This window comes from Mandrillus leucophaeus, unplaced genomic scaffold, assembly GCF_000951045.1.
Source record: "Mandrillus leucophaeus isolate KB7577 unplaced genomic scaffold, Mleu.le_1.0 Scaffold535, whole genome shotgun sequence".
NCBI classification, from domain to species: domain Eukaryota; kingdom Metazoa; phylum Chordata; class Mammalia; order Primates; family Cercopithecidae; genus Mandrillus; species Mandrillus leucophaeus.
Window position 1 is genome coordinate 1337807 of NW_012105753.1, and position 14197 is coordinate 1352003.

The window sequence follows — 14197 nt, forward strand, 5'->3', positions numbered from 1 at the left end:
TGTTGGCACATAGCAGGCTTTCCACATATATTTGGCCAAAAAAAGAAAGACAGAGAAAGAGAGAATAAAAGAAAATTAGTATCTGAAATCATGGTTTATAGTCGAATTAAATTTATTCACATCAATATGTTTAAAAAGAGAGATATCAAATGAAATACCTAAATGAATAAATTTTATCAAAGCAATCTCTATTCTTAAAAGATATATTTCTAATTAGGTTTTGTTGCTAACTAAGAATGGGCATTTAAAAAATACTGACTTTGTATTTACCAACCTTGCTTAATTTCTTAATTCTAACAATTAATCTGTGGATTTCTTGGAGTATTCTGTGTGCAGCCATAATCGTCTACAGATAATACCGTTTTTGTTTTTTCATTTCTAGCCTTTATACTTTTTATTTCCTTTCATTTTCTTACTGCCTTGAGAGAACTTCCAGGAAAGTGTCAAATAGAGGCAGTAATGAGGTACTTTTTTTTCTCAACCTGACTTTAAAAGGAATTCTTATAATTTTTCATCATTGGTTTTGCTGGAGGCTTTCAGTTACTTCCTTTGATCAGTTTAAGAAAATTCCCTCCTATGCAGGGAGGAACTTACCATTTTTCAGCTCCAACTTATCATCTTTCAGTTCCAATTCACCCTTCAATACCTGCTTTGTGATCATGCGGATGGATCTGGTAAGCATTTCTCCTTTGCCAGCTAGCAAGATGGTAAGGATGGTAAGCCTTGTCATCGTGGGTGTGGAAGGATGCTGCATGGCAAGGGTGCTTCTCATCCTGACTTGATGTGCTTCTCTGGCCAGGCCACTGTGGGTACCACTTCCTCAGTGCCCGACTCCTACAGCACAGGCTTTCATAGCTTTCCCTGTGCCTGACTCCTGCAACACAGGTGATTTCTGTAGCATGTCTCCTCAGTGTGCAGTGGTCAGTCGAACCCAGCAGTCAGTCCTCCCAGCTGACTTTACAGTGAAGTGCTGTCAGTTAGGCTCCTGTGGTGACCAGTTTCCCCTGGCACTCTGTAAAGGCAGCTTTGTGGTGAGTTCTAAGACACAGCGCCTCCCTGTGGACGGTTTCCCCCAACACTCAGAAGGTGGGTTTCTAGTGAGTTCTGCCAGCATGGAACCTTGGTGACTTCTCTGCCATGCAGCGAGCCATGTCTGTACCTTCTCCAACAAGGTCTTGATCTCAGCCATGGTGTGTGTATGAGGGCCAGGAGCTCTTTTTCAGGTGTTCTATCTGAGTCCAAGGAATAATGGCTATACCTTGTAACTGCTATCTTGCACTCTTTAGAGTTCTTTAGAGTTCTCTTTACTTTTCACTAGCCAAGCTCTCATTACTCTAATCCCCTGAAATAGTAATTCTTTGTATCAAATTTTCCTTGTTCAAATTACTGTGTGGTTTCTGTTACCTGATTACATTTCTATCCCTAGTTTGCATTTTTAACCTAAGTTGGTTGAAAATTTTATTAACTTTAAAAAATCTATTTAGGTGAATGCATACTTTTTCTTCTTTATTCTGTGCATGTGGTGCACTAAATGAATAGATTAAAAAATATTTAACTATCAGCCAGGCATGGTGATTCATGCCTATAATCCCAGGACTTTGGGAAGCTGAGGCAGGAAGATAGCTTGAGCCCAGGAATTCAAGACCAACCTGGGCAACATAGAGAGACCTCATCTCTACAGAAAATAAAAAAGTTAGCTGGGCATGGTGGCATGTGCCTGTAGTCCCAGCTGCTTGGGAGGCTAAAGTGGGAGGACTGCTTGGGCTTGGAAGGTTGAGGCTGCAGTGACCCATGATTGCACCACTGCACTCTGGCCTGGGTAACAGAGTGAGATCGTGTCCCCCACCCCTCCAAAAAAAAACACAACAAAATAAAACCCACTATCCTTATATATCTGGAATAAACCTTCCTTGATTGTAATGCATTATTAATTTAATATAATGTTGGTCAATTTGGTAATATTTTAAGATTTTTTGCACCTTATTAATTATATAAGTGATATTGCCATATAATTTCCTTTTATTTTAATCTTACATGGCTAATGTATTTACCACATTTTTTTTTTTTTTTTTTTTTTTTTTTTTTTTTTTTAAAAAAATTTTATTTTTGAGTATTTTTTTTTTTTTTACTTTATAAAGAAAAAGAGATTTAATGGACTCACAGTTCCACATGGCTGGGAAAGCCTCACAATCATGGCAGAAGGAGAAGGATGAGCAATGGCATGTTTTACATGGTGGGAGGCAAGAGAGCATGTGCAGGGGAACTGCCCTTTATAAAACCATCAAATCTCATGAAAACTCATTCACTATCATGAGAATAGCATGGGAAAATCCTGCCCCCATAATTCAATCACCTTCCACCGGGTTCCTGCTGTGACACATTGGGATTATGGGAACTATAATTCAAGATGATATTTGACTGGGGACACAGCCCAACCCTATCAACCTAGGTGTAGAATTACTGTCATGTAATAACACAACGTTTCACTTTTTGAAGAACTGCCAAATTGTTTTCCAAAGTGGCTGCACCATTTTACATTCCACTAGCAGTGTATGAGGGTTCTAATTTCCCTACATCCTCACTGATACTTACTGTCTTTTTGATTATAGTGACTGTAAGGTGATATCTCATTGTGGTTTTGATTTACATTTTTCGAATGACTAATGGTGTCATATTTATTCTTTTTTTATTATTATACTTTAAGTTGTAGGGTACATGTGCACAACGTGCAGGTTTGTTACATATGTATACTTGTGCCATGTTGGTGTGCTGCATCCATCAACTCGTCAGCACCCATCAACTCGTCCTTTACATCAAGTATAACTCCCAATGCCACCCCTCCCCCCTCCCCCCTCCCCATAATAGGCCCCAGTACCACATTCTTTAGTCATCATCTTTTTTTACTCTCCACTTCTTCATTCTAAGTTCAATTTTCTCCTTAGAAAAATGCATCCTTTAGTGTGTATGTGAGTGTGTGTGTGAATGAGAAAGAGCTGTCTTAAGAATAATTCATTTTTAGTCAATCAGGTCTGAAAATGTTTATTTCATCCTCACTTTTGAATGACAATTTTGCTAGGTATAAAATCCTAGGTTGAAACCTATGTCCTCTCAATTTTTTGGAAATTCTCTTGCTTTCTGGACTCTTATTATTGATGATACTTTTTGTTAGTCTAAATATACTTCCTATATTAATCTGTCTTTTCTCTCTCTCATTGACTTTCTTATTGTTTGATTTTCTATAGTTTACCACACTAGGTATGGTCTAGATGTGAATTTATTTTAAAAGTTTTTTTTTTTTTTTTTTTTTTTTTTTGAGACAGGGTCTTGCTCTGTCACTCAGGCTGGAGTGCAGTGGTGCAATCATGGCTTACTGCAGCCTCAGTCTCCTGGGCTCAAGAGATCCTCCCACCGTAGCCACTGGAGTAGCTGAGACTACAGCTACATGTCACCACACCTGACTGATTTTGTTTATTTTTTTGATGAGACGAGATCGCCCTATGTTGCCCAGGCTGATCTTGAACTCCTGGGCTCATGCGATCCCTTCTGCCTTGGCCTCCTGAAGTCCTGGGATTACAGGTATGAGTCACCATGCCAGGCCTAAAACTTTTTTGCCCAAGGCTAGATATACTTCTTCAGTGTAAAGACATAATTTTCTCCAATTCTGAGTCTAGTTAGTCCTGCTAGAAGTCTTCTATGCTTCTGTGTTTTTTTCAATCTCTTTGAGTTTTTTAAACTTCTCTTTTATATTTTCATCTACTTAGCTCTCTGTGCTTCATTTTCAACATTTTCTTTAAATACAGTTTCCAGTTCCACAATTTTTTCCCCCACTGTTCCTGGTATTGCAGGAGTACATTTCTGGTAGGTCAGTTATGGGGTTAGAATATCTAAGAAACCGGCTGTAGAAAATGTACCTTGATTTTAAGGTTGTTAGTGGTCATTTGTCCCAGGTGGGCAGCCAAGCACATGGTTAGAATCTTTAGATCATCCGTTGCTAGTCAAGCAAGGTTCATAGAACAGCAGCATCTCAGGCCGTACCAGAGATCTACTAAATCGGAATCTGCATTTTAATAAGATCTTTAGGGGATTCAGAGCACATGGAAGTTTGGGGAGCACTACTCTGAAGCACTACAATTTGTGTCTTTTTGTTGCTGGCCTGAATCGAGGAGATTAAGTGAAACACTGAGAGTGAGCATTTAGAAATTTTTATTATCATTTGCCAAAATGATTGTATAACTCTTGAAGCTGATAATAATAAATACATTAAGCTTGCATTTTTGTATCTTTGTTTTTTACTTCATTTTTCTAAGGATTTATTTTATCTCATTCACCCCATTGAAGCAGTCTGGTTGGCAGTTGGACACCCTTATTAGCAGATGAAATGCCAAAAGCTTATCTCACCAACTGGGAGGGGGTTCTGCGCTCTTCAGTCACGGTTTTGTGGTTGAATTCTTGCATCTTGTCTATATAAAAATGAACGTGTATGCTCTGCCTGTTTTGTGGGGAATTCCCCATCAATTCATCAATTACTATTACTTTCTCATTTTTTCTTTTTTCTTTTCTTTTCTTTTCTTTTTTTTTTTTTGAGACAGAGTCTCACTGTTACCCAGGCTGGAGTGCAATGGCATGATCTGGGTTAACTGCAACCTCTGCCTCCTGGGTTCAAGCAATTCTCCTGCCTCAGTCTCCCAAGTAGCTAGGATTACAGGCACCTGCCACCACACCAGGCTAATTTTTTGTGTTTTTAATAGAGACGGGGTTTCGCCACGTTAGCCAGGCTGGTCTCGAACTCCTGACTTCAGGTAATCCACTCGCCTTGACCTCCCAAAATGCTGGGATTGCAGGTGTGAGCCACCACCCAGCCTGTTGCTTATAAATTTTAAGGTGAGGTCATCTTTAGCCAAGAATATTTTCCTGTGAGATTCCCAAGGTCCTGGGATGTGGATACTTCTCTAGAGCATAGTTTTGCATTTGATCTCCTGGGGTCCAGAAATTTCAGTCTTGAGCAATTGTTTTTCTTAATTATTTGATGGCAGGTTTCCTGCTTTGTGGGCAGAGTAAATTCAGACTCCACACTCAAATTTGGCACAGAGTTGAGATTTTTAGTTTAGAGGGGAGTTTTTTTTCCCCTCCATCCCAGAGCTTGGGCAGACAGCAAGCGTCCTTGTAACTTCTCTGCGCAGGCTGGTGGGATTGTTCAGTCTCCTTTTATAGCCTGTGCAAACCTTTAAGAATTCCAGCTTGATGCAAATATTTTACTTCTCACATGGGCACAAGGCAACTGTCTCTCATCTCTGCCCAGGGATTAAAATGACAGCCCCTTCCCTTGAGGTCTTTGCTCAAGTGTAAGTTCCTTTGGCTATGTGTCGTAAGCAGTAGTCTACTGCTGTGATTTTAAATACCTTTTATGTTTCAGGTACCTACAAATCTTTAATTCACTATATTTATGTATTTGTAATGGGAGAAGACTGCACTTGCTCTGTCTTCCATGTTGATGGAATTGGAAATCTGAGTCTTTATCTGTAACTGTGGTTTGAAAGGTTTTGTCTCCTAATTTCAGGCAAGAGTGAGGTGAGCAGGCCTTATGAGTCTTCTCTTTTTTTTTGAGACGAAGTCTCGATCTTGTCCCCCAGGCTGGAGTGCAACGGCGCGATCTCACTCACTGCAACCTCCACCTCCCAGGTTCAAGTGATTCTCCTGCCTCAGCCTCCTAAGTAGCTGGGATTACAGGTGCCTGCCACCACGCCTGGCTAATTTTTGTATTTTTTAGTAGAGACGGGGTTTCACCATGTTGGCCAGGCTGGTCTCGAACTCGTGACCTCAGGTAATCCGCCCGCTTCGGCCTCCCAAAGTGCTGGGATTACAGGCCTGAGCTACCGTGCCCGGCCTTGTGAGTCTTCTCTTGCTTCTGACATCCCACTACATTGAGTGTTTGGCTGGATGGAACCCTGTGGTGGATACCAGGAAGCGCTGGATCAGAAGGATAATAGCAAGACTGCTGTCCTCTCATATTACCTTTGTTTTTCTTCCTTACCCCTTACAATATTATATAATCTCTTTCACTTCTCCACCCCATGATTCCTAAGTGCTTGGCCTGAGAGCCTCCTTTCAGCAAATCTTCTTCTGTTACCCCTAAACCATCCCTGCTTGCAGTCCCAGTCCTTCTCTCTCTTTGAGACAGCCAGTGTAGGTGGAGGCTCCAGATGTTTTGGGGCAGACATTTACACAAGAAGACTTAACTCTGAGGCTATATTTGTCTTTCTGTGGCACTTCTAATAGGGTCTTTGAGGAAAAGACAATCCCAACTATTGGGGAAAGAGATCCAGGACCTTTATGTTAGACACAGGATAATGTGAGTACAGGAGCATCATCATGATCATTGTGATCATACCAAGGCTTTCTCGTCATCAGGAGAAAACTGCTGTACCACCTGATTAGAACCTTGAGAGAAATAATTTTAAAAACCCTCCCAAAACCAATTTTAAAAAAGGAAACCTGGTCAGGCATGGCAGTTGACACCTGTAATCCCAGCATTTTGGGAGGCTGAGGTGGGTGGATCACCTGAGGTCAGGAGTTTGAGACCAGCCTGGGCAACATGGCAAAACCCAGTCTTTACAAAAAATACAAAAATTAGCTGGGTGTGGTGGCGCATGCCTATAGTCTCAGCTACTTAGGAGGCTGAGGTGGGAACATCACCTGAGCCTCGGAAGTCGAGGCTGCAGTGGGTTGTGATCAGGCCACTGCACTCCAGCTTGGGCAACAGAGCAAGACTGTCTCAAAAACAAAACAAAAACAAAAACGGGAACCTGAAAGATCAGGTTGGACATGTAAAAGCAAAGCTATCAACGTCCCTGTTTACCATTTGACCTCAGTTTCCATGTCACACTATAGCAATGCTGTATGGCAGAAAATAAGCTACATTTCTCTGTTCCAAGCTCTTCTTGATGAGAACCAGTATTAGAACCCTGCCTGCACCCTCCAGCCTTCGCCACTCTGTTCCCCTCAGAGAATGCCCTGCTCATACATCATTACCATCTGACACCATCAGAAGGAACAACAGTTGTTAGGTTTCTTTCATGTCCCAGACATTATAAATTACATCAGAAACATTTGAAAGAAGAAATTTTTCCTAAGTTCAACTCTGTCCCTGAGTTACTTGAGATAAGTAAATAACAAGACATGCACAATTTATGCACAGTTGCAAGAACTTGAGCGTAAATGAACTTGGGCTTTTGAAAAGGTAACCTCCACTAGCCCATTTCTCCCATGTCCTTTTGTCTCTGTCCCTCTCTGCATTCAGCAATTGTCCTATTTAGCATAGTTAGTACAGTTCCTTTTCAAAGGAAATCAAGTAAAGAGATTTTAACCTCTTAAAGACCAGAGTTATTAAAATAATAGCAATAGCTAAAACCAATCAGAAAATGAACCAGTCCCATTTCTGGTAGGGGTAACTTGCCTTCTCTTTTCATCCTTTACTTTTTCAGTCTTGGAAACAGGAATAACAGGCTACACGTTTCTAAATCTAATGGCTACCAGCAGTTTAAATAATTCAAGAATTCTATGGAAGTGGACTTTCCAGTAATGCATAGCAGGCCCCCCTCCCCTCCAGCCCTCCTCCACACCACATCTTAAGTTAGAATGTCAGCCTCCTTTTTCATTTCATTCAAAGTGACAGGAAAAAAAAAAAAAAGATACTTTAAGACCTAATCAGGTACTGTACCGGTGTTCTGAATGATGAAAAAAACCCTCAAATTACTTCAGTGGGTTTGTCAGTTCTATTGTTAGCTTAGTCAAGTGGCCCTACAGAAAGGAGACAGGAGAGCGAAGAGAAAATAGTAGAATTCTAATCTGCTTTTTAAAGACTCTTGGTCAGAAGTATAGCAATTCAGATACCCCTGTTTGAAAGCAGCAGGACAGATTTGTTAGAAGACAAAAGCTCCAATTAGTATTTTCCACACCCTTTCACAATTTTCTCCACTGCTTTTGGCTCTGAAACCCTTTATGCCAGGGCCTTTGTGCTGGCAAAGAGGCGGGTGGAAGGGCACAGGGGCGGGGGAGGGGAGCCCCGGGCTCGGAAAGATGGCACGCAGGGCCCGGGTGCTCCGGGTGTCCCACAGAGGTCAAGTAGCTCGGGAGGGAAGGGGAGCTGCAGACACCGAGGACGCGGGGGCGGCCAGCAGGAGGGAGCCTACCTGAGTTCATGGAGATTCGGGCTTGGCGAATAACCACCTGCGGGGCAATTGGCGTGGTTGGCTGCAACTTGTGGAGACCTTTGGCGACCTGCAGAAGTTTTCCAGAAACGTCGAGCCCATACAGGAACCGGTCCACCAAGAACACAATAGCTGCCGCAGCCGCACAGTCCCGAGCGAGGATGGAGGCCCTCAGGGACGCCTGGAGGAACAGCGTGGAACATCTTGAGCCAGGCGGAAACGCCGGCAGGCTGAGGGCCAGGCTTAGGGTGGGAGGCATTTTCATTAATACAACAAAACCCACAGCTAGGAAGAGAAAAATACTTTATTAGGCAGCTGAACCAAAAGAAAGAAAATAGAAAAATCCAGTTCAATTGTTGCATAAAATAGTATTTTCTTCATTCAATGTCCCCCATTACATTTATAAAATTATAGAAGCGATACATGCATACTTCCTGTTGTTAAAAACTCAAACAATACTAAAGTGCATAGGGTAAAAAGTAGGTCCGGGCATGGTGGCTCATGCCTGTAATCGCAGCACTTTGGGCGGCCGAGGCAGGCAGATGTCTTGAGGCCGGGAGTTCGAGACCAGCCTGGCCAGCATGGTGAAACCCTGTCTCTACTAAAAATACAAAAATTAGCTAGACTTGGTAACGGACGCCTGTAGTCCCAGCTACTCGGGAGGCTGACGCGGGAGAATCACTTGAACCCAGGAGGCAGAGGTTGCAGTGAGCGGAGATCCAGCCACTGCACTCCAGCCTGGGTGACAGAGTGAGACTCCATCTCAACAACAGCAACAACAACAAAAACTATGTAGGGTAAAAAGTAAAAGCGCCCCATAGTTTCCCCACCCCTCATTTTATTTCTTCTCCTACTGTTCCAACTCTCCTTGACAATGGTTTGGGAGAGAAGATCCTTCCAGAACCTCTATCCTTTTATTTATATTTAGACATTAATTGATCGTTGTCTTGCTTTGCCTTCTCCTACCTTTCCTATCTCTTTCTCTCTCTTTCATACATAAATGACGTCACACTAAACATATTGTTCTGCCGTTTTCTTCTTTCAATCACCATCATCTAGGAGAACTTTCACATTAGTTCATGACACTCTGCTTCATTTATTGCCTACATTTTAATTACGAAGAAATATGGAATTTTAGATAACAGTCCATATTTGATTTATATCATCATGTTTTGTTAATGAATAAAATAAGAAAAAGAAGAAACCCGGCATGAAATGAAAGTGTAACATAAAGAGTGAAAAGTAGAAATAAATAATCAAGTTTTTATGAGAAAACATCATCATCGTTTGCTCTGCTAGGGTGTTGTATGAAAGACCTTTGATTTAGTGGTTACATAGCTAGTAGCGTAAATGAGTTTATCACCCAAATGCTATTATCTTCATATGCTAAACTAAATCATGCTGAGTGCTTTCTGGGCATGTTTGTTCACACATGAAGCCTAGAAAGCATTGTAAGCATTGCCCATTTTCCTACTACAATGTTACTACACAAAGCACTGCTTTCATCACCACATAATCCTAAGTACTAACACTTACTAGGCAAAACCAGGTGTCAGGCACAGTGCTAGGTGATTTATATGCACTAATTCAGTATCCTCCTAGCAATCCTAAGAGGCAGGTTCTATTATTATTCTCATCTGTAAGATGGGAAACCTGAGATGCAGAGAGGTGAAGTGATATGCTGAGGTCACATGACCTGTGACTAAGCGCTGAGGTTTGAACACAGGAGGTCCAAATTCAGATCCTACATGCTCCCTTGTTGCCCTGACTCCATGTTAGGAAGCTGGATGGAGCTGCTGGGAGTCTGGAAAGGCCCAGGTAGTGGGTTAACAGGGCAGAGTACCAGAAGAAGAGAGCTGCACAAAGCAAGTTCAGAGATCTGCAGAGGGTCCTCTTTGAGTCAATTATCTGATATTTACTGCTATGTTAATAAATGCCATATACATAATTGGTTACAGAATATTTGTAATCACAGGCTTTCATCAGTCAGGTAATGCCTGCCAAATACCAGCACAATAATCTTTCCGTTTTAAAACTGATGCTTACTTAACCTGTTAAGATATTTAAACTATCAATGTGTTTATTAAGTATATAATTTTTTACTCGACTTATCTTTTTGGTCTGAGTCAATCATTGCTCTCACTGGGATAGAGTTGCCAACTGTTGGGGAGAATATCTCTTCTCTCCTCTCGATGTTTCCTTCCACGTGACGGGAGCTCTATGACCCTAGCATCCCCGGCCTCTTTCTATCACTTTCCTCACTCTGCTCCATGGGGGGTGCAGTGACTAATCTGACTGGTAAATTTTAGAAGAAGAAAGTGGGCGTGTATGACTTCTCCCTTTTGTCTCCTGGGAACAAGCTGTGCAAAGGAAACAGCACTTTGTTGTTGCTTTTCCATATCATAAGTCTTGTCTAGTAAGCTGCCCTACATGGAGCATTCTGCTTGGCCCTGTTCCTGTGACTAAATGGGGAAGTCTTTATAATTTTGGGGTTCCACTAGCAGATTCCCTATGTCCAAGACAAAGCTGTATCTTCTAACTTGCCCTTTATCAGAATTAAGGGTACTATTTCATCTCTTGTTTGCCTCTTTTCTTTTATTTCTCCATTTGCTCAGAATCCAGGAGGGGAAGAGAGGTACTATTGATGGGATCTCCCCAAAAACCCTGACATGAATAACTGCCTTTCTAAGGCACACCATAACCCTTTCTAGGAAAACTGCTGTGCCCACAGCCCCTGTCTTTGAGGTAGCCACGTATTTTGCCACTTGGCCTTGACACCCCTTCTTCACCCCACAACCAGATCAAGGCCACCTGATCAAGAGTAGCTACCTGATAACCTGACCCCTCATGACTCTGTGGCCAGGCTTTAAAAAACCAATGTATCAATCTGAACTAAAAAATATAGAATTTGCCTGTTGTTGAAGAATAGAAAGAAAGTAGAGTATGGCCAAGCCATGTTTACAGGCAACACAAGGGAGGATCCAAGAATGGCTCTGAATGCCAGTCCACGTTTTCATGAGTGCCATTCTAGGAATTACATGTCTCGTTTAGTATGCCACGTGTATTTTCAAAATATTGCACACCCCCTTTTATGTATTTACTTGATTGAGCTTCTGTTCCTTCCAACCAGAAACAGCCTAACAAAAATTGCAATGCTCAAAACTTCTACTGAGTTTGTCAAATAAACCATCAATCTGAAAAATACAAGTTTCAAAAATGAGAAAAAGTCTGTTGGCCGGGCACAGTGGCTGAAGCCTTTAATCCCAGCACTTTGGGAGGCTGAGGTGCGTGGATCACTTGAGATCAGAAGTTCGAGACCAGCCTGGTCAACATGGTGAAACCCCATCTCTACTAAAAATACAAAAATTAGTGGGGCGTGGTGGCACATGCCTGTAGTTTCAGCTACTCAGGAGGCTGAGGCAGGAGAATCACTTAAACCCAGGAGGTGGAGGTTGCAGCGAGCCAAGATTGTGCCACTGCACTCTAGCCTGGGCAACAGAGCAAGACTCGGTCTCAAAAAAAAAAAAAAAGTCTGTCATTGGCATTCATAAAATGTAAATCAAAGATGGAAAAGCAAATTGATGGTTTTATACGTGGCCAGCTGTGTCTACTAAGGCCAGTCTCTCAGCAAGGGTCCTTCCTGTGCTAAAGACATGTAGATATAGTCCTTTGTTTTGTATCTTCAGCTACTATCTTCAGTACTTGCAGTTTCTGCCACTTCCAGCCTTCCTTCTACTTTTGCTTAGAAGGAACAACACTATTCCTGCCACCCTGCTCGTGGCTGTGGACCTTGGGGGGTACTCAGATAGCCTGTGAATGCCCTCTTTTTGATGTTACACTTCAGTGCATGCTTGATTTCTAGTTCTGCTCTCCATCCTTTTTTCTTTTCTTTTTTTTTTTTTTTTTTTTTGTCTCTGTCACTCAAGCTGGAGTGCAGTGGTGCGATCTCGGCTCACTGCAACCTCTGTCTTTCGGATTCAAGTGATTCTCCAGCCTCAGCCTCCTGAGTAAGAGGGACTAGGTGCTCACCACCACGCCCCGCTAATTTTTGTATTTTTAAGTAGAGATGGGGGTTGCACTATGTTGGCCAGGCTAGTCTCGAACTCCTGACCTTGTGATCTGCCCGCCTTGGCCTCCCAAAGTGCTGGGATTACAGGCATAAGCCACTGCGCCCAGCCTTGTTCTCCATTCTTATTGGTGTCTCACTTTAGTTTTAGGGAAGCTGCAGTAACTATTCGGGCGGCAATGTTCAGAGGCAGGCTATTCTCCAGAGGCGATTCCCACTCTTTCCTCACTGAGAATAATGGTTTCCACTTGTGTAGGACCATCTAGTCTGTGAAAAATGTTCACACACACCTCTATGACATTTCAATTTTATAGTAACTCTAAAGTCTAAACAAGAAAAGGAAACTGAAGCTGCGAGATTAAGTGACTTTCCAAAGTTATAAAATCAAAAGAGTCAGAGCTAGGCAAAAATTCAAGTCTCTCTCTCTTTTGTTTTTATTTACTTATTTTTAATTAATTTTTAGAGACAGGGTCTCACTCTGTCACCCAGGCTGGAGTGCAGTGGCTGATCATATAGCTCACTGCAGCCTCAACCTCCTGGGCCCAAGTGATCCTCCCACCTCAGTTTCTGAGTAGCTAGCTGGCATTACGGGCATGAGCCACTGGTCCTGGTTTCTCTCTTTCACAGTGGTAAAAAATGCATAACATAAAATTTACCATCTTGACATTTTTAAGTGTACATTTCAGTAGTGTTAAGTATGTTCACGTTGTTGCAAAACAGATCTTCAGACAATTTTCACTTTGCAAATCCAAAACTTTATACCCATTAAACAACAACTCCCCTTTTTCCACTCTCCCCAGTTCCTGGCAACCACCATTCTACTGTAGGGGTTAAGAGGTGTGACACCTTTCCTCTTCCATCATAAGGGTCACAGCTGACACTCCTATAATACAAGACAGGTTAGCAAGAGAAAACCATAACAAATTTATCAAAGTTTGATGTTACATGGGAGCCTTTAGAAATGAAGACCCAAAGACCCAGAAAAAACTGCCTATTTTTAAGGCTTAAATTTGACAAAGAATAGACAGCCATGTAGAAATGTGATTGGACAGAAGGAGTATGACTAATCATAATAGACTAGGTGTGATGGGACTCAGCAAGACCTATCTGGTGAGATGTTTCTCAGCCTGTCTGTGTAGTATCCTTCCTTCCAGGTACAGGTCTTATAATCTACTATCAGACAAGATAGGACAGAGAATTTTTTTATGGCCAGCCTCTACACAGAAAGGCAGGGAAAGGTTAGAGTAATATTTCTAGGTTTTATGACTTGCTTTGGTGGAGAGGAGTTCTAACTTCTATGACTTGCCTTGAGGAAGAGGAATTCTGTGGTTTCTATGACTTGGTTTAGTGGTGAAAGAGGAGTGAGAGAGAGGAGGGCAGGAGAAGGTCAGAGATAACTTGCTTCTGAGGCTGCTTCTGGGGTCTTTCAATCTCCTTTACTTCAAAGTACTCAGCATGCCAAAATGTCTTACTTTGGGGTATCCTTTTCTGAGCTCCAACATTACTTTCTGCTTCTATGAAGTTGACCACTTTAGACACCTCATATTAGTGAACTCATACAGCATTAGTCTTTTTACTTCATTTAGCATGATATCTTCAAGGTCCATCCATATTGTGGCATGTGGCAGGCTTTCCTTCCCTTTTAAGGTTGAATAATAATCCATTGTATGTATATACCACATTTTGTTTGCTCATTCATCCATCAATGAACATTTGGGTGACTTCACCTCTTTTTGTTGTGAATAGTGCTGCCATGGACATAGGTATGCAAATATCTCTTCAACACCCTGCTTTACTTCTTTTGGATATATACCTAGAAGTGGGATTGTTTGATCACATGAGAGTTTTATGTTTAATTTTTTGAGGAACATCCATGCTGTTTTCCACAGAGTTTGCACCATTTTACAAGCCCACCAAGAGTGCA

The 14197-nt window shown here is 41.9% G+C and overlaps 1 protein-coding gene across 1 annotated transcript in view; it reads right to left on the minus strand.

Annotated features, from left to right (window-relative positions):
* ALPK1 (alpha-kinase 1) overlaps positions 1-14197 on the minus strand; it is a 148818-nt gene that overhangs the window by 22582 nt on the left and 112039 nt on the right. Inside the window, exon 5 of the mRNA XM_011997280.1 lies at positions 8190-8388. Coding sequence (XP_011852670.1) covers positions 8190-8388 — 199 coding nt within the window. The remainder of the gene's footprint in view (positions 1-8189; positions 8389-14197) is intronic.